General features: G+C 44.1%; 1 protein-coding gene across 1 annotated transcript in view; it reads right to left on the minus strand.

The window, feature by feature from the left end:
• Nucleotides 1-22,043, minus strand: part of CAPZA2 (capping actin protein of muscle Z-line subunit alpha 2) — a 329,387-nt gene that overhangs the window by 133,830 nt on the left and 173,514 nt on the right. The window contains exon 5 of the mRNA XM_078674353.1: nucleotides 2,547-2,753. Coding sequence (XP_078530479.1) covers nucleotides 2,547-2,753 — 207 coding nt within the window. The remainder of the gene's footprint in view (nucleotides 1-2,546; nucleotides 2,754-22,043) is intronic.

Genomic DNA, 22,043 nt, shown 5'->3' on the forward strand with positions numbered 1-22,043 from the left:
CCACCCCTGGAAGCCCTTGAGGCTCACCACATGCATAATGCGACTCATCCAACAAGTAAGCCACAAGTAAGCTAAGACATGGACCCCTCCTTGACCCCGTCTTCACCAACTTTGCAGACATCACAGTAGACCAACAAACCACTCTCTCCTGGACTGACCATGCGTGTGCCAGTTTCAGTTTACATCTACTCAATTAACACAGAACTGCGCTCACCCAAACCACTTGACATAACTGGAATAAGTTCCCTGAGGACGTCTGGATCTCAGAACTTCTAGCTCAACAACAGAAACCCCATGACGAACTTGCCTACTCCGTCCCAAACACTTAGATCACTTCTTTCACATATACCCTGGCACCATTCATATCCAGCCCACAGCAATGAACAAGCCACAGACAAGCTGGTACATGAAAGTCCTTTGACTCTCAAAACGCACTGCAAATAGTTGGAACACCAGTTGAAAGAGACCCACGATGAAGGCGACATGTACAAAGCAGCCCTCCTGATCTACCACCAGCTATTCAGAACCACCAAGTGCACCATAATCACTAAATTGAAAAATGCTTTAATGTCAAAGAAACCCCTTCAGTGAAATAATGTAAGTTCACCTACTCCAAGTTCCAAGACCATTACTCCATCACAGGAAATCTGCACAGAGCTCTCCAACTATTTCAGTATCAAAATCACCACCATTTAAACAACTTCACAACCCAACAGGACCTCTCCAGGGTCGCTGTCCTTTATTCAGGCGTGCTGGTTGACCATCGTACCTCACTGATGACATTTTTCTAATCATACACAAAGGAGGCACAACCGCACTCATCCTAGTCTGCCTTTCAGCTGTTTTTGACACCATCTCCCACCCCATTTCTCATCCAATACTTCCACAACACTGGAACACAGTAGAGCCGCCCTCTGCTGGATCAGCTCCTTCCTCTTGGGATTCATCCAATATGTAAGCGTGGCCCGTACTCGTCCTGTGCTTCCAACCTGATCTTTAAGAGCCCTGCAATGCTCCTCACTCAGCCCAATGCTATTCAAAGTCTACATGGCCCGCTCGCTGGCATGATCTGATCCCATGGGCTTAACAATACAGGCTACAAAGACGACACCCAGCTTATCCTCTCCCCTCTCCGACCACAATTCTAATGCCCAACCGAAGTTCACTTAACTGAATGTCAGAAGTTGCAAACTGGATGAGGACCAACTATCTGAAACTCAACTCTGACAAGACCTCCCCCTGGTCCTCAGCCTGGTAGCCCTCAGAACTTGGACCAACATCCTCACTGTCAAACTCAAAAAGAAACCTAGGAATAGTGATCAACAAACAAATCTTGATGTCTAACCAAGCCAGCATGGTCACCCATACCTGCTTCTACAAACTCCTGAATAACATGTTCAGATGGATGCCACCAAACACCTGAAGATCTGCCACGACTCACTCAACCTCCCACTCAGCACTCCCATAACATAACACCTCAGAGATTTCCACTGGCTCCCCATACACAAAAGCGCCCTCAAACTCCACACATTCACCTACAGAGAACTAAACACAATCGAGGCCATGTATAGCTAAATAACTGCATCAACTTCCACACTCCAGAACAGACACCGCTGCTTCTTCAACCTCCTGCTCGCCATGCCAAAGTCAGAGATTGTGCCTTTTCTTAGCTGGCCCCTAAAGCCTGGAATGGCATCCTGTTGCACATTATAACTTTTTCCTTCCTCCTAGAAAATAAAACCTCGTTATTCCATTAGGCCCCAGTGAGGGTATCTCCCTTCCATCTTAGATGCCAATATACCCCTGGGTGTTATGAGCACCACACAAATCTTCATAACTCTAACCAAAAACACATCACAGTCATAGATCTCAACGTCTGCCCAGGCCTACCTCCTATCTTTAGCCACGAGATGGAGAGCGACTCTAGACTTGAAACGGGAAATAATCTGTCATCAAATAATATGATACACAAATTCACTATCTGATCCCTCATGCATCAATGGAAAAGGTTATATATATATATATATATATATATATATATATATATATATATATATATATATATATATATATATCAGGACCAGTGGAACCACACCTGCAATTGAAGGGCACAGGTAAAGGCTGTACCAGCCCCTTATCTATCCACATAATAAGAAGAGGCCAGTGAAGACGAACTATATCTTTCTCATATGGGTAGTCACTGGAGGACATGGACCACCCTGCAGGTACCAAGTAGTAATAAAGCAGTGCATCTTGCCAAATCTCCTTACTTGATGTCTCATAGTGGCAATGATATAAAGGGGGGACTATAAAATAATCTATTTGGGCAGATTCCTGGTTCCTCTCACGAGCTCTCTACACCGGTTACGTTTAAGAGACCCCTGCTGTTTTCATCTCTTTTATAGCCCAGTCCACATGGATATCATATTTGTACATTTATTGTGTCGTCTTACCAATGTTTCCTTAGATATAAACTTGAAAAATACAAATATAAAATAATAAATAAACCACAAGAGAGTACATATAAGAAACATGTATATTCTTACAGTGCAGACGCCATTTGGATAATGATCCTTTACATAGGATCTCATAGCAGTATCAACAGCATTTCTCCACGACTCAATTGCATTTTCAGCTTCATGCGATCTCGGATCACTAGCTTCCTTCCTCAAGTGATCAAACTTGAATGAAATCTTGTTTTTTGGATCCAGAAATTTCCCATTGCCAAGGTCTCCATGTTCGGTTATTAATACCTGTCAAAATGAAACTATTTCATTACAAATATTTATGTGACAATTGTGTTAGTACAGACAAAATGTCCCTCCTTTACTTCCAATGAGGATTCTAAGAAAAATCAATCAATGGAAACAAGCCAAATAAACAAATCTGGTAACATCTGCTATTCCACTGTTATGTCATAATAAGTAAATATCCACGATCACCTAGTACTGAAGTTAATCGTGACTAGCTTACCAAGGGTTCTGGATGGAAATAATAACTGAAAGTATGCTGAAATTCAAGCATCCATTAGTAACAATCAAAATACTGCACTAAGATACCGATATATGTAAAAACAAAAGCATTAGATAAAACAAAAACAATTGCAGAACATTTTATGATTGCCATGCTACTATCAAAATAAACATTTATTAGTTTGCAGTATGCGATCCATGGATGTCTGAATGTACAAGTACCTTAGACATTTCACTAACAATGGTATGTTAGTGGGTTCAATATGATAAACTCAAGCAGCTCTTGTCCAGCGTATTTCCAATTTGTCTGCACTCAGAGAAGAGATCCATCACTGGCGTGATAAGTGGAAGCGGATCTTAACAAGTGCCATTCGACAAAGTGAACAGAGTGCCTCTGTATTTTTCACCTCCAACCACTTGGTGGGAGACTGGAAGTGCTGTTGGGCCCAGGCCCTCTTGTGTTCCCATGTGACACTCCTAATAATAGGGGATGGTATTGGGATGGTGTCAGATTGGAGGGCGGAGAGGGAGTGGAGACTGCAGGGATTCAAGGGGAAAAGAGAAGCAGCAAAAATAGAAGTGCGACCATAGCTATGATTTTGCCCTTCTGACTGCTTGCCAACTTGCTATAATTACTTTCTAAAAGTGCCTCTTGCTCACCCCATACCATCCTGACCAAGGAGGGAAAAAAGGAATCTATGGCACATAAAGGGACAGAACAAGGTAGCCACATACGAATAGATGAAAACGCAAGTACTCGGATCTCAACTGCACCCTCATCCTCACCCCAACTTTCTTTTCTGGGCTCCCTACTGCAGTTTCTGACATGCAGGTCAATAGAAATCAATCTAGGAACGCTATAAAATATGGATGGGTGTTCTTAAGCTAGGGTCCAGGCTACTTTCCTTGGTCTGCCAAGTCTACTAAAGTACCAAATGTTAGTATGGCTCAGTGAATCACAGCCTTTGTTCCATAAAAAGTTAATATGCATTTATGGAAAAAAGGTCTTTCATAAAAATTAATTTCTTAAATATTGCAGTTATAAACATTAATGGCCAACTAGAATGTTTTTTTCTTAAAAAGAAGGATAGCTCACAGAAAAGACATCACCATGTCTATAATAAAATGTAGCACCTGGACGTTAACAGTAAAAACAAAAACACTCACATGATTAATGCTAATACATATTCAATTGGTAACAGTGTTTGGGATGAAATATCAACGGTCCTGTGCATTCTCACCTACTTGGCTGGTGCCCAAATCGAAATGTAAATTTTACAAAAATATTACTAGGGAGCTTTACTTTCAGTTACATGTAGTCATCAACTCACTGATTAAGCAATCACATTTCTTATCAACATTCTGCCACAACAATAACATCATAGATACAATAATAGGTTTCCTCACTAAGTTTTCAGCACAATAAAAGGCGTTTTAACCGACTTTCAATCATTCAGTAGAGCATAGAAATATTATCAAATTAATTAGCTCATGTTTTTCAATATTTTCAGGAATATTATGTCAAACATTCCCAGATGTACAATGTTTCTTAACTAAGACATTTTATTCAGCCAACATGTGGTTCGCACTGTTCACATGCTGCTTCTTCAGGGCTGAAAGTATAAGAATACAAATTGTACATTTTCAATCAATCTGAACTTAATAAAAACACGATACGCCTATTTCACCTCAAGCACTTCTATTCATCTACAAGTAAATATAGATTTGTTTTGTGTTACCCACTTAACACCTTCAGCGCGGCGCAGATTCCTGTGCTGTGCTGAACGTTCTAATGAGCCTATGGGCTCATGACGGAACGGTTCCGTCATGAGCACAGCTCAACCGACGCTCATGACGGAACCGTTCCGTCATGAGCATCGAAGGGGTTAATATTATAAACATGGATTCTAACATCCACATGCTATGTCATTATCTCTAAGATCTAATGATTATCCTAGTTACCATTCATTATTCGGGTCTTCACTTTGAATTTTTTTAGCCAAATGTTTATACCATAGGTGTTGAGAAGTGAATTTATTTATACTAAAATATATCCAAAGTTACACTTACATGCTATCAATAAAAAACGTAACTGATGATTAAAGGTAATTGTATTATCCTCCTATTTGTTTTGTTGACTTATAAATGCTGCTACAAGAGAAAGAAATCCCCTCCACTTAAACAAGCATTGGCATAGCCAATAGGTCTCGCCTTTGGGACCGTAGAAGGATTTAGCCATTGAGCACATTATCCTGGTGCTGTACCATCTACTCTTCTTTAATGTGGAAGCTTTGATGCTACTAGGCACATTATAGCACTATACTGAGAAGTACTATAGGCTTTTGCTTCATGTCTATTGACAGCGAAACGCATTTCCTTTTAAAATAACAATTGAATATTTGAATTGACAGACTTGAGATGCGTGTTACGCCTTTAAGTACAAACCATTTTACATTGTAGAGCAAATAGTGCTTTGAACGAGGATTAAAACAGTTAACAATGTATGGGGGAGTCTTTCATCTTTGCCACTTTATTACTAAGGGGAGAAAGAAGAAAAGAAGCAGCAAGCAGGAAGGGGGGTTGGGGCACGAACAGGCGCTCTCGGAAAGCATCTGACTTTTGAACTCGGTCTTTGCCTGCACAGCAAATGTGACGAGATAAGATGAAGAGATGAGCAGGAAACAAAGCGAACGAGCCAAGGCAATCGAGGGAAACTGTTTGTAAACTAAAGATTCCGTGTATCTGTGAATTCTAAAGTAAATGCCAACAGCTAGGTGCGTTTTGCTAGAAAAGCCAAAAAATATATATATTCCTAATACAGACAACTAGAAAATCGAGAGAAACGTTGTGTGTGTAATCTAAACATGCCGTCATCTCACAAAGCCCAAAAACACAACATTGCTAATTGACGAGCTGAGGCAATAGTAAAACAACAAGCAGAAGTGACGTAGCCGCCTGTGAAAGCGAAACTCATCGCAATCATGAACAAAGGGGCGGAAAGAAGGGGAAATGCAAAATTAAACTGATGAGGAGGGAATGCGTGGGGGGAAGGAGAGCAACACGGTGGGTGGAGGGCTGCTAAAATGCAGATTGCTTAAGCTCGCGAAGAAAACAAGGAGAAACACGAGAGACGGCCTGTGGCCGTCAAAGTGAAAGTTCGGCCGGTGGAGGGCATTGCTGTGGGGAGGGGGGGGGGGGGGGGGGGGGGGAGGAAGAGAAATGCGACACGGCAGGCAGGGGGGGGGGGCGGAGCGGGGTGTGGGAGGAGTGCGGCTGAGGGAACAGACAGCGATTTCAGGCTGCGATGAGGGTGTGAAGCAGCAGGGGCTGCGGGAGGGAGGCTGGGCTGCCTTTGATGTGTAATGCAAGGCAGGCGGCTGGTGGCATGTGCACGCGCTTTTAATGTCAATGCGACTGCACATTGAGCTTGAATTTCACGGGCACTGCAAGGAATCGCCATCGACTTGCAAGTTGGTAAAGCTTATTTAAGCCCCTATATATCGAGCTCCGGCTCAATGCGCATTGAGATAGGTCGCTCGACCTAAATAGGTTGCCTAATGTTCTATTTGTATATAACAATGGCCCTCATTACGATGGTGGAAGGACTGCCACCGACAGACTGTCGGTGGCGGTCCACCCGCCATACAGGGCTTCGGTCCGGCTGCTGCATTACAATGAAGACGGTAGGCCCATAGAGGTCGGAGGGTAGGACCGCTGCCTCAGACAGGATCAGAGATTCCATTGGGACAGCAGTTCGATTCCTAACCCTACAATGGAGCCAGTGCCTGAGCAGGCACCGCTGGAGGGATTAGGATATCTCTTTCTGACTGCCTGTTCATGGCGGTCCCATCACCATGAACAGGTAGACAAACTGATTTTGGGGGCCCCAAGCAGGCCCCTCCCCCCTCGTCGGCCACTGCTAAGAGGCCTGGGGGTCACATATAGCACGATGAAAATAAACGCAAACTTGCTGTACTTCCTCGAGTGCGTGTCATGCTTATTGTGGCAGAACTTTGGAAGATATATATATATATATATATATATATATATATATATATATATATATATATATTATATACACACACACACATACATACATACATACATACATATATATAGCACGATGAAAATGACTATTTACAGGGCCGCGTGTTAGCATATGCCAGAAAGTTTGATGCGCCACGAAAAGCACTCCATGAAGGCACACAAGTCATGACCGATCTGGATGCAGTAACCTCAGAATCGGAAGTTACTGAAAATGAATCTAGTGACGACCAGCAAGACTCCAGAAGGAAACAAGGAGGTAGAGCGGAGGCAACCCCTTTTCATGAGTTCAAAATAATCAGAAAATCATGGCTACGTGGGGGAAAAAACAAACCACCCGAAGTGACAACAGGAGGGGCAGGGGGCGGCAAGAGGAGGCAGAGGAAGAGCAAAAGCCATAAGCTGGGCCAATCGCAGCAAGAAATAGCAATCGAAGCGGAAGAAGTGAGGTTGTCCAATTTAACTGTGGTCAATCTCACAGATAAAACTTTGACGGACACGGAAACTGAAGTTTTGAGCCTAGGGCTAACATTTTGCCCCAACAGCAACCTGGAGTATACCCAGACACGCATCGATCTCTTTAAATTCACAAGAAAACTGAAACTCCACAAGTATTTCAAGCTTCGTCCATTTACCAAGGATGTAACTAAGGTAGGCTTGAGAGCAACAGCTACGGATATACTTAGCATCAGAGACATACCGACTGTAGAGGCCCTCGAGGATCTAAGAAAAGAACAAGAATATAACCTCGGTGCTCTGGGCCTGGCCCAACGGGCAGAATTGCTAGGAGTGGAACAAGAAAGGGATGAAAGTCACTTTAAACCAGCCTCTGTGTCTGTCCCACAAACACCGTGGGATGCTGTGGATGTTTTCACGGAGGCAATGAACAACGATCTGATGAGGTACAGAAAGGCCACACACCCAAGTAACAAGAACATCACAGACCCTCAGAATATAGCACTACAGAATTTGATGGGAGATAACACCGTGGTAGTGAAACCCTCGGATAAAGGAGGGAATGTTGTTCTCAGTAGGGAATATTATAGGAGTGAAGCAATGAGGCAATTATCGGATGAGACGTGTTATACCAGGTGCAACAAGGAATATGCTACTTACCAGTATGCATCTGTTCTTGGCATGTAGGGCTGCTGACATTCATATCTGTGCATAGATCGCCGCCTAGTGTTGGGTCCGGATGATTGCACATTGTTGTTCTGGAAGAGTCTTCGAAGTATCACGAGATAGGTGGCTCCTCCCTTGGACTACAGTGCGCATGGGCATCCTCTCCATCCGCAGATTGTTTTTCGCCATTGTGGCAGAGATGGAGTATAGTACAGTAAGAGATGTCCATGCAAAGAGTGAATGCTACAGCTGCGACAGGCACCGGGGAGGCGGGTGGGCGATATTAATGTCAGCAGCCCTACATACCAAGAACAGATGCATACTGGTAAGTAGCATATTCCGTTCGAGGCATGTGGGCTGCTGAATTCATATCTGTGCATAGAATGTATAGCAGTATCTCCCCTAGCGGTGGTTGCCTGTGCCAGCTGCAGCAGTCTGAAAAAGAGTCTTGAGAACAGCCTGTCCTACAGCAGCTTGCTGTTTGGAATGTACATCTACACAATAAAGTTTGGTAAATGTATGTATGGTTGACCATGTGGCTGCTCTACAAATTTTGTGTAAAGGAATATTTCCCAGGAAAGCCATGGATGCCCCTAGTTTGCGTGTAGAATGCGCCCTAGGGGGAACTGTTAATGTGCGTTTTGCTTTTAAATAACATATTTGAATGCACTTAACGATCCATCTGGCTATACCCGATTTTGAAATAGGGTTACCTTTGTGTTGCGGTGAGAAAGCAACAAACAACTGTTTTGTTTTTCGAAATGCCTTAGTTCTATCTATATAGTATAGCAGAGCTCTCTTGACATCTAGCGTATGCAAGGCCCTTTCTGCTACTGTTTGTGGATTTTGAAAGAACACTGGCAGTTCTATTGTCTGATTTATATGAAAATGGGATACCACCTTTGGCATGAATTTAGGGTTTGTTTTGAGAACTACTCTATTTGCATGTACTTGAATGTATGGTTCTTGAATAGTTAGGGCTTGCAGCTCACTAACTCTTCTAAGCGAAGTAATGGCAATAAGGAAAGCCACCTTCCAAGTAAGAAACTATTTCGCATGTGTAGTGGCTCAAAAGGTGGTCCCATAAGTCTGGTTAAAACGATGTTTAGATTCCAGACTGGTGAAGGTGGGTGCGTTGGAGGAATTACTTGTTCAAGTCCTTCCATAAATGCTTTAATTGCCTGCACTCTAAACAGTGAAAGGTGTTGCCTGTTTTGGAGATAAGCTGCTAGCGCCGCTAAATGTATCCTGATGGATGAGTAGGCTAAATTGCAACGTTGTAGGTGCAAGAGATCGCAAATGATGTTGTGTGTAGAAGCATCTAATGGGTTGATGTCATTGTTTCTGCAGTAAATGACGAAACGTTTTCACTTTGCTGCATAACATTCCCTTGTAGTGGGTTTTCTTGCCTCTTTGATAATATTCATGCAGTCTGGAGGCAAGTTTAGGTATCCAAACTCTAGGATTTCAGGATCCAGATCGCCAGGTTCATCTGTTGTGGATCTGGGTGTTGGATTTCTCCATGGCTCTGAGTTAGAAGACTGGGTGTGAGTCGCAGTCTTTGATGAGGCACCACTGACAGTTCTAGGAACGTTGTGTACCATGGTTGCCTTGCCCATGTGGGAGCAACTAGGATTAGCGTCAGCGAATGTTGGCGCATTTTGCGTGCCACTAGCGGTATTAGTGGAGCTTGGGAAAAGCGTACGCAAATCTGCCTGACCAGTTAATCCATATCGCATTGCCCTGCGACTGCGGATGTGGGAACCTGGCGGCAAAGTACTGTCATTTTGCGTTTTCGTTTGTGGCAAATAGATCTATCTCTGGTTGTCCCCACTTCCGGAAGAATGGTTGGAGCACATTGGGGTGAATCTCCCATTCGTGCATCTGTTGACTGTGCCTGCTGAGCAGGTCGGCTATTTGATGGTCTTTGCCTGAGAGGTGTTCCGCCATGAGGAACATGTTCCTTTGAATGGCCCATTTCCACACACTTTGAGCTAGATGCGATAGCTGTGCGGAATGTGTTCCTCCCTGTTTCTGAATGGAATACATAGCTGTCATGTTGTCCATCCGGAGCAACACAGTCTTGTTGCATAAGTGTTTTTGAACGCCTTTAGTACTAGAAAGATCGCCATCAGCTCTAGTAGATTGATGTGCATCTTCTTTTGTTGTATTGTCCATAGACCCTGGACTGTGTAATGCAGGACATGGGCTCCCCATCCTAGCAGGGATGCGTCCGCCGTCATTACGATTTGTGGGATAGGCTCCAGGAACAGTCGTCCTTTGCAAAGGTTTTGTGGATTCCACCAATGCAGAGAGCTGTATGCCCGACTGGTCACCAACACTAGGTCTTTTAATTGTCCCTGAGCCTGGTTCCACTGCTGTGCTAGGCACTCGTAGTGGACGCATGTGTAGTCTGGCATGAGGGACTATGAATATGCACGAGGCCATCATGCCCATTAGTTGCATAAACACTCGAGCTGGCAATGAGTGTTGTGGTTTGAACCTTTGGATTAACATTTGCATTCCGTTGATCCGTGCTGCGTTTGGATATGCCTTTGCTGCTAGTGTATCTATTGTTGCTCCCAGGTACTGTTGGACCTGGGAGGGCTGCATGTGTGACTTTGGGTAGTTTAGCGAGAAGCCTAGACTGTGCAGGAGATGAATGGTCTTTGACATGTGGCTGGCACATTGCTGGGCCGATGGCGCGTGTATTAGCCAATCGTCCAGATATGGGTACACATGAATGTGTTGTCTCCTGAGATGTGCCGCCACTGTTGCTAGCAATTTGGTGAACACCCGTGGAGCTGTTACACTGAATGGTAGGACTTTGAACTGGTAGTGCTGTCTTTGAATAGTAAACCTCAGATACTTTCTGTGAGAAGGGTGTATTGGTATATGAAAGTATGCGTCTTTGAGGTCTAGAGTTGCTAGGAAGTCACCCTGGCGCAGCAGTGGTAAGACTTGTTGGAGAGTGAGCATGTGAAAATGCTCTGATAAAATGTACAGGTTGAGGGGCCTGAGGTCCAATATTGGTCTGAGAGAACCGTCCTTTTTTGGAATGAGGAAGTATAGTGAGTATACTCCTGTTCCTTGATGTTTGAGTGGGACTGGTTCTATGGCCCCCTTTTGCAGCATACTGATGACCTCTTGCTGCAGGAATGTTATATATTCCTTTGACATTGGACGGTGTACGGGTGGTATGTTGGATGGTGTTGATGCGAGTTCTAGGCAATAGCCATGTTGGATAATTTGCCTGACCCACTTGTCTGTAGTGATGTTTAACCAGACTGGGAGGAACTGTTGTAGTCTTCCCCCAACCGGTGTTATATGGTCTGGGGGTAGTGCCAAGAAGTCACTGTTTGGTGTTAGTGGAGGATCTATTGGCATTGCCTCCACGACCTCTGCCCTTGTTATTATTTCCTCTGTATCCATCCCTGTTTGTGTTTTTATTGTATGTGGATTGCGTATTACTTTTGTATGTGGAGGATTGCTGCGATGTGTTACCTCGCGCTCCTCCTCTATAGTTGGAGCGACGAAAGGAGCCTCTGTGTTGTTGGGACTGAAGAGCTCCCATGGACTTTGCAGTCTGTGTCCTTTTTCATTTTGTCTAGAATTGAGTCAACTGCTGGACCAAACAAAAAATCTGGATTTATAGGCTGGTTAAGAATTGTGGCCTGTACTTCACTCTTAAATCCAGATATGCGAAGCCATGCGTGCCTCCTAAGCAGTACGCTTGTGTTGATAGATCTGGCAGCTGTATCTGCCGCGTCTAGAGCACACTTAATGGAGGCATTGGTGATGAGCTTTCCCTCCTGTATAAGTTCATCCGCCTGCTCTTTGAAAGGCTCAGGTAAGTGTTGAAGTCCTTCTAAACTGTCATAGTGCGCCCTGTCATACCTGGCCAGCAAGGCCTGAGTATTGGCTATTCTCCATGAGTTTGCTGCTTGAGCTGCCACTCTCTTGCCTGATGCTTCTAAAATCTTTGACTCCTTGTCAGGAGGAGGAGCCTCTCCAGTAGTTTGTGAATTAGCACGCTTTCGTGCGTTGGATACCACCAATGAGTCTAAAGGCAGTTGTCCCCGGATGTAAGTAGGGTCTACTGGTGCAGCCCTATACTTCTCTATTCTAGGGTTGATGACACGTGCCCTAGCAGTGTCTTTGAATATGTCATTTGCGTGCTTTAGGACGCCCTTTAACATGGGGAGTGTTTTGACACTTCTTTCTGATGTTGCCAGCGTATCAAATAGAAAATCTTCTATAGCATCTGAATGCATGTCTACATTATGGTAGCGTGCTGCTCTATCTATTAAAGAGTTAAAAGCCACTGTGTCTTCTGTGGGTGATGGTTAGCTGGGTATACAGTAGGGTCTGTAATGGGTAGAGCCCCCTCAGTGTCTTTCTCCCCCCCCTCCCCCCCCATGGCTGTAAATTAGGGTCAACATATGGGTTTTGTGGATATCCAAAACCCACATCTGCGTCCTGATCTTCATCTGGGTTGTAGTCAGAGCGTGCAGGTGAGTATGGGGCATATGGAGTAGTAGGCATAGATGGAGAGATAGGTTGGAAAAGAATAGGAGAGGTTGCACAGTCTTCTTTTTGAGTGGAATTCTAGAAAAGTCTTCAGCAGGCACTGGCCTTTTCTTTTTTGTATAAACAGTCACTTTCCCTGTATTTGGGTCAATATATAGCTTGGACTGATCTTCTGTGGAGGGGTCTGGATGGATGATCTCCTCTTCCACAGTCTTCTGCCTTGGCGCCGTAGTTTTAGGTTTGACCTTCTTCGGTTCGATGCCTTTAATCGGTTCGACCGCTTTTGGTGCCTGGATCGGTTTTTGAGGCTTTACGACAGGTTTTGTTGGTCCGACGTCTTTTACAGGTTTCACCACTTTTTTCGGACCGAGCGGTTTCGTCGGTTCGGTAACTTCTTTCGGCTCTAGAGGTGTCCTCGGAGCCTGCGGCTTTGGCTCGATGCCCTTCTGATCGATGGGCTTCGGCTCGACAGCTTTCGTTTGGTCTACCTTAGGTTTCGCTTTCAGTTCGACTACCGCCTTGGGCGTAGCCCTTTTGCCTTCGTCGACGGGGTTCCTTCCTTTTTCGACAGTCAAACTCGATTAGGTCGATTCGACGGCCTTTGGCTTCGAAGGTTTATATGGAACGGTGGCCTTCGGCTCGCCGCCCTTTGGCTTTATCACCTTCGGTTCGACGACGTTCGGTCCAAAGACTGTCGTGTCGATGAGTTTCGGTTTCGATTGAACCGGCCTTGGATTACGTGTCTCAGAAGGCTCTTTTTGTATGTTCTTAGCCGGGCGGTATGGCAGGGCTATAGAACCAGTATTTAGATCTTGGCTAAGGCCTGTTGGCGATGCCGCGACCTGAGTCTCTGATATTGGTGTAGTGTCTGTATGGGGCGGTGTACTCACGGTTCGCCCCCCGTTGTCATCGGAGTCGTCTTCGACATCGACGATTTGTTCTTCCTCGTCGATATAATATTCAGAGTCGTGCTCTGAGTATTGATCTTCCTCTTGATCAGAGTCTTCGGCGTCAACTAGTTCTTCCTCATCGTCGAAGATATTCTCGGGCTCCGGTGCCAACCTCTGCATTTCTTGCCTTGCAGCCCGCCGATTCTGGATCGTCTTTTTGGACCGGAACTGGGCACAAGCTAGGCAATTATCTTCATTATGATCTGGTGATAAACATTTGTTGCACACGGGATGTTTATCTGTGTGCGGGAACTTGGAGTTGCACTGCGGGCAATATTTGAATGGACTTCGTTCCATCGACCGTCGGTTCATGTGGCGTCGAGAAGGCCTAACGGCCCGAGTGCATGCAAATGGTGAAGAAAGCTTATCGGTACCAATCGAAAACAATACCGACTAATCCGAAGGCCTTTTGGAAAACTTTTTTTTGATTCCGAACTTGGAGTGCTGGAAAGTACATCGAAACCCAATGGCGGAATAAAACAATCTGAGGATGGAGAGGATGCCCATGCGCACTGTAGTCCAAGGGAGGAGCCACCTATCTTGTGATACTTCGAAGACTCTCCCAGGACAACAATGTGCAATCATCCGGACCCAACACTAGGCGGCGATCTATGCACAGATATGAATTCAGCAGCACACATGCCTCGAACCGAAGTATATCAACAAAGCATCAAGGACTATGATGTCCTGATTCGTAAATGGTATGATGAATCAATGCTGGGGAGAGATGAACATCTTTTCTTACACAGTAACCATCCGATAACCCCTACGTTTTATCATCTTCCCAAATTACATAAGAACAGTATATGACCTCCAGGCCGTCCAATCGTTTCTTCAATTAACAGCCTCACAGAATATATTTCCAGATTTGTGGACAACTTTTTGTTTCCTTTCGTTGTTTCCTTACAGTCCCATGTACAAGACACCAAGGATTTTCTGAATAAGATCCAGAACTTGGTATGGGATTCTGATTACCTGTTGATGGTGTTGGACATCACCAGCCTGTACACATGTATAGAACATGGACATGGTTCGACATTTTCTGGACCAACGACAAATGCGTTTTGCTAAACATAATGAAATGATTCTGGAATTTACAGAATTCTGCCTCAAGAATAACATCTTTCCAGTTCACCATAACCAACTCTTGAAGCGATAGCCTAATTTTAATGCCAAGGTATTTAGCCTCCGGGGTAACACGACAATCATTATGGCAGAGTCCTGTTGAGCAAATAACCTGCGTTTTCTGAATATTAAGCTTATACCCCGACACATTACCAAATTCGCGAGTTAGGTTTTCAATCTCGCGTAATGCGGATTCTGGATCCGATGTTATGACGGCAACGTCATCAGCATAAGCTAATACACGTATATTACCCCCGGGTAGCACCATACATTGTATGTGTTGAGATGACAGCAGCAAAGGGATGTGGTTATTTCCAGAGAGTTGATTATCTTTGGTCTATCTAATGACACCGATCTTTTTTTAGGTTATCATGAAAATAGATATGTTTTATTTATGGCTATGGCCGTAGCTCGCTTATGTATTTCCTCAATGTGGTTGAATCCAGAAGCACCTATATATGAAATGTGGCGGGCAAAGTTCTATAATGTTTTTTATTTAGAATATAACCTTTATCGTATTAAATCACTTAGGAAAATGCAAAGGCGGTGTAAAATTTGGCATGCAATGATAGACCATTTAGGCCCGTTAAAATGACCTTTGTTTGACTGTATATGATGGTATTGTTCCCTGTATTGTTTTTTTTCTTGGTTTTTCTTGTTTTCGTGTATATTTGCACCATAAGTCCGTATATATGATGTCCTGCTATGATTTAATGTTTTTTTTTTTAATCTGGCTTTGAACTGAACCAATACATTTTTTTTTTTTTTTTAAAGAACATCTTTCTGTTTGAAGATCAACTGTACAGACAGAGGTCTGGGACGGTGATGGGCACCTGCTTTGCCCCCAGCTACGCGAACTTGTTTGTTGGCTGGTGGGAGGAGCAGGTGCCCAGCAGCTGGATGGTAGGGCAGGATAGGGGTGAAGTTGTGTGTTGGCACAGGTACATAGACGACCTATTCATTGTGTGGCATGGGGCAGTGAATATGGCCGAAAAGTATATCGAGGTACTGAACAACAACGAGTACAATCTGCACTTCTCAGGTTCAGTTAGTCCGGTGGCAGCGGAGCATCTGGATCTGAAGGTGTTAATAGATGAGGGCCATATACACACTGCTCTACATAGGAAAGAGACTGCTGGCAATTCAATACTCTTTGCCAGCAGTAGTCACCCACCCCAGTTAGTAAAGAGCATTCCTTACGGGGAATTATCGAGACTCCGGAGGAATAGCTTGAGGGCCCAGGATTTTGAGGCGGCTGCCGAGGAATGTATAGCACTCTTCACTGTAAGAGGATATGGTGTAAAGCTATTACAGGACGCTTTGAGAAAGGTGAGAAGAATTCCAAGAAAGGAACTTTTAAGTAAAAAAACCTTCTAGAGAATCAGGTGTGAGTAATGGTGCAAATAACAAAGGGAAATTTAGAATGATTTTTCCATTTTCTTCAGGGGCTAAGGATCTTAGAGCCATGTTGAGAATAAACTGGCACATTCTCTGGACGGATAGTGTCCTTAAGGATGATTTACCTGCGTGCCCTTTGGTGACCTTTAGCAGAGCTAGGTCGCTGAAGGATATGCTGGTAACAAGCCAGTTGGAGAAACTGACCCCGAGAACTAATACCTTACGGGAGATGAAGGGCTTCCATCCCTGCGGCCGCTGCAAGGCTTGTGCAGGCAGCAAGAGAGTCCTTACATATGATGTACCTGACAGAGGGAGAACAATGCAGATAAAGACATTTATCACCTGCAGCACCCCATATGCAGTACATCGTTTGATCTGTCTGTGTGGCTTACGCTACATTGGTAGCACGATCAACCAATTGAAAATGAGAATATTAGAACATCTCAGAGCCATTGAGAAAGCGGACTCAGCTTATCCGGTGGCACGCCATTGCTTAGATCTGCATAACAAGGACAGAAGTAAGCTACAATAATTTGGTTTGGATTGTGTTCCATTATGTGTCAGAGGTGGGGACCGACAGAGAAGGCTCCGTAGACTAGAGTCAAGATACATCATTGACCTGTCTACCAAACATCCAAGGGGCTTGAACAGCGGGGAGGAGATGGCGGTTCATCTAGGAAAATGATTCAGAAACATGGCAATATTTGGGTATGCTGATTTGATTTGACCTCCTTGCTGCAACTATGGTGCGGAATACATTTAATGAATATGGAGAATCTGATCTTAAATGTGAAAGATGAATTGATGGATCAGGGAATGATTTTCCATAGTGATGATTATTTTAGTGCCGTTTGATGAAGTTTACTTAAAACAACGTGAACAGGATATTGTGTGTGAACATAACTTGGGTGTTCTGTTGTATTATTAATGATTCTATTTTTGCGATCCTTTTTTGATCTTTTGGATCGTTTGAATCTCTTTTTTGCTCCGTTCTGATTGAGAAGATTGCTAGCAACCGAGGCATAGTTGCAAAGGACATTAGCCGATCCACGGCTTTATAAGTGACAACTTTAAATTTATGACACAATATACCTTCTAATTACTCAAAATAACCTATGTATGAGGTGTAAGACAAAAACAAGTAGGCGATGTAATGAAAAAAATGGACATTCAAAGATGGTGCCTATGTTGTGCTAGAGGGTTGAGTCCTTTGTCTATGTCTTTGGTTGTTAAGAAACTTTATTAATATGTCGAGAAGAGAGTGTCAATGACACGGACGAAGGCAGAACACCGAAACGAGTTTGTGTGGTCCTCGTATGAAATAAACCTGTGGACCGGAGTTACCCCTCTGGAGTGCTGTGATTTTTTGCTAAGGCCGAAAATAATGAGCAGGATACATACATATATATACATATACATATATACATACTCATCGCAAAACGCCCTGAAGCATTGGAGGTGAACACAACCGTGCTTCAAACTATCCGGTTCATCTATGCCTCACTGCAGCTTGCCTCGCATTGCCATTATTTATTTCATGAATGCAGACGCGTTTCGAGGCACACCACGCCCGTTCATCTAAGGCAGGAAAGACAAACATCGAAGGCTCACCTCTTTTGTTCCCATGATTTCTTTATTTAACGCACCCAAAGGGGTTTGGCTTATTATATTGTCCATTAAGGCATTGTGGGAATCGTAGTTCCTGGAGGTGAGTATTGTTTATTCATTAGTAAGTTCGTTGTTTGAAGTCCATAATTAATGCATATTTGTTTCCTTAAGTAGGATTGGCAACGCAGGGCAGGCCAGGCCAGGATGGTTTGAAGCACGGTCGTGTTCACCTCCAATGCTTCAGGGCGTTTTGCGATGTCATGAATGATGCAATATGTGACATCATCAGCAGTGGATTGCGGGTGCGCGAAATATAGTTAGTCCAACTAACTATATAGGAGCAATTTCAATGGTTTTGTATGAGTAAAATGTCCAGCTAACTATAACACCACTAAAACTTATAGTTTTTTGAGTGAATTTCAATGGTTTTTTAAATGCTAATACCTAACTATATATGACCTGAAACCTATGGCTTTTTCAGTGAATATATATATATATATATATATATATATATATATATATATATATATATATATATATATATATATATATATATATATATATATATATATATATATATATACACACACACACACACACACACACATATATACATACACATATGGCTTCATACAAGAAATTCTTTATTTTCCAGAACAAGGAAAAAAACAAGTATTTGAAGGCAGTTTAGCTCATAGGCTGCATAGGAATTACTGTCCTGAGACAGAAAAGAAAACTGGCACCTCGCCTTTAAGACTTCTAAGAATCTAGGTACTTTGCCTTTAAGAACCTCAGAGAGCCCTATGCTCCCAGCATGCACCACAGGTGACAGTTAGATCAGTTCTTTTTGTAAAGGCGTATAAAATACCACTTAAAACCAGTACTTATGACTTTGATGAGTATACCCCTGGAAGAGAATCAGGATTATAGGTAAGTAACTTATCCTTCTCTTCCAGGGATACTCCTCAATAGTCAAAAGCAGTGAATAGAATAGCAAGCCCATACCCCACACTTCGCGGACTAGCAATGTAGCACTAGCAATAAAACCAATCTTAAAGTAATAGGTACCAATAATCAACCAAACAGATTCCTCAGAGATGCTTGTCCTACTTGAGCATCTGCCTGAGTATCTGAATCTAAGCAGTAATGGCGAGAAAAGGTATTAACAGATCGCCATGTGGCTGCTTTGCAAATTTCTGCTATGGGAACATTTCTGAGGAGAGCCGTAGTTGAGGCTTTTCCTCTGGTTGAATGCGCTCTAGGCCTTCCTTGAAGAACTTTATTAGCTAACGGATAGGCCTAGGAAATACAGGAAACTATCCATCTTGAGATGGACCGCTTAGAGGCTGCTAAACCAGTATTAATGGGACCATAATTGACAAATAATCTGTCCGTCTTTCTAATATCTTTAGTTTTATCTAAATAGAACTTCAACACCCTCTTAAGGTCTTAAAGTAAGGCCCTTTCAGGGGGCGTAGAAGGATTGGGAAAGAAAGTGGGTAACGTGAATCCCTGATTGATGTGGAACTCCGATACCACCTTTGACAGAAAACTAGGATGAGTTTTAAGAAACACCCTATTTGCATGAAATACTGTGTAGGGTTCCTTACAGCACAGAGCTTGCAATTCACTTACGCTACTAACAGAGGTAATTGCGACCAAGAAGGCCACTTTCCAAGATAAGTGCTGCAAAGAAGACTTATGTATTGGTTCAAAAGGTGTTCCCATCAGTTCTGTCAAGACCACATTGAGCTCCCACAGAGGAGAAGGCGCTCGAACTGGTGGATACACCTTTTTTAATCCTTCTAAAAAATCCTTCACCACTGGCATCTTAAAGAAAGAACCCTGTGTAGGAGATTTTCTGTACGCTGTGATGGCTGCTAAGTGTACCTTGATGGAGGAAAAATGCAGCCTGACTTAGCCAGATATAACAAATATGGCAGTATGAGACTGGGTCATGCCCATTATTCAAACAGCAGATGTAGAAACGCTTCCATTTGAAAGCATAGGAAGCTCTAGTGGAAGGTCTTTTAGCTTCCTTGAGGATGTCCATACAGTCATCTGGCAAGTCTAAGTGCCCATATTGCAAGACTTCAGGAGCCATGCTGTCAGCCGCAGCGAAGGCAGGGATGGAATACCCTCCCTTGGCTCTTGGACAGCAGGTCCGGACGGCAAGTTAACCTCTGGGGTGGAGCTTCGGAAAGCTGTAGAAGGTCTGGGTACCACCACTGGCGCGGCCACTCCGGAGCTATCAGTATCATCCTGGAGTTGGTCTTGTAGAATTTGGTGATCACCACTGGAATGAGAGGCAGTGGGAGAAAGGCATAGAGCAAGTTCTGGGACCAGCTTATCAGCAGCGCATTCCCGCTTGAACCTGGTTGGGGAAACCTGGATGCGTAGACGGGGCATTTGGCGTTTGTTGCGTCTGCGAACAAGTCTATGTCTGGAAAACCCCAGCGTTGAAAAATGCAGCGAGCAACATCGTTGTTGACCACCCAGTCATGCGCCTCTACAAACTCTCTGCTGAGTAAGTCCGCCTGAACATTTAGGGCACCCGGGACGTGAACTGCCTTGGTCAGATGTTTTGCCAGTAACCACTTCCAAATTGCTTGTGCCTCCTGGGACAGAATTCTGGATCTGGTTCCTCTCTGGTTGTTCAGGTAAAACATTGTCGTGGTGTTGTCTGTCTGAACCAAGAGGGAGTTGGATCTCAGACGGGAAGAAGGATTTGAGATCTAGCTGGACCGCTCTCAGTTCCAGGAAGTTGATATGGTAACCCTTCTCTGTGTCCGACCACCAACCTTGCACTTGGAGGTGATCCCTATGGCCACCCCAGCCTTGCAGAGAGGCGTCTGTCACGATAGTTTGTGTTGGAGTCTCTTGGTGAAAGGGAACCAGTTGCAGAAGTTTCGATCTTTGTCCACCACCTGATAAGAGTCCTTCGCGCACTGGGGAAGTGCAATCCGATCCTCCCACTTCCCTGAAGCCTGCGCCCACTAGTCCTCCAGAGCCTGCTGAAGAGGACGCATGTGCAATCGAGCATTGGGGACAATGAAGATGCAAGAGGCCATGGAACCCAGGAGAGAGGACACTTGTCTGACCGTAGGGAGGAGAGTCTGCAGAAGCTCCCGAGACTTCTTCTTGATAGATATGAACCTGTCCTCCGAAGGACACACGCTTCCTTCCACGGTGTCCAGTGACGATCCCAGATAGTGAATGTTCTGAGTGGGGTTGAGAATAGATTTCTTGAAATTAACTCGTAGACCCAGGTTGTTCAGAATGTGAAGACTAAGACAGATGCGACTGAAACAGAGATGGAGTGGAACTGTTAAGAAGCCAGTCGTCGAGGTATGGGTAAATGGAAATTCCTCGTTTGTGCAGAAAAGCCGCCACCACTGCCATGCACTTTGAAAACGTTCTTGGTGCTGACTTAAGCCAAATGGCAGAACTCGAAACTGATAATGATGCCGAGCCACTTGAAAACGGAGAAACTTTAGATGTTTCCTGGACACTGGAATGTGGAAATAAGCGTCCTACAAATCTATGGAGCACATCCAGTCTCCTAGATGTAAATGGGGGAAGATCTGGTGTAGAGCCAGCATCCGGAACTTTTCCTTTCGTATGTATCTGTTTAATATCCGAAGATCCAGAATAGGCCTGTACTCCACAGAAGGACCCTTTTTCTCGACCAGGAAGTAATGAGAGTATATGCCCTGGCATCTCTGATGAATTGGGACACGTTCTATGGCTTCTTTTACCAGAAGACTGCGTACCTCCTATTGAAGTATGGGATGACAAGAACCGAGTTCCCTCGGAGGGATGGAAGGAGGAGGAGTCTTGAAACGTAGTAAATATCCATTTTCGACAATATTTAGCACCCACTTGTCATTTGTTATATTGCACCACTCCTCCAGAAAACCAACGATACTTCCTCCTACCAGAGTTTACAACACGTTTAGAGGAAGTAACTGCTCATTAGTTCGCTGGCTGTTTTGAGGTAGAGGCCTGTTGTCTATTGTTGCCTCTTTCCCTCCCTGGACGTCTTTGTTGGAAATGAGACCTTTGCTGCTGCTGTTGACCTTGCGACGACCACTGGTTCGATTGACCTTTTTGTTGCAATTGGCGTTTGTCCAATTCCGCTTTCATTTTTGTCATCTCCTCATCTGCATGAGGACCGAAGAGAGAAGAACCATTAAACGGGAAGTTAGTGTTCTTTCGCTGTACTTCCGGTTTAAGGCCTGTTAATCGTATCCATGCAGCCCGTCTTGAACAGATACCATGAGCGTATCCGTGA

The sequence above is a fragment of the Lissotriton helveticus genome, chromosome 1_1 (assembly GCF_964261635.1).
Source record: "Lissotriton helveticus chromosome 1_1, aLisHel1.1, whole genome shotgun sequence".
NCBI lineage: Eukaryota > Metazoa > Chordata > Amphibia > Caudata > Salamandridae > Lissotriton > Lissotriton helveticus.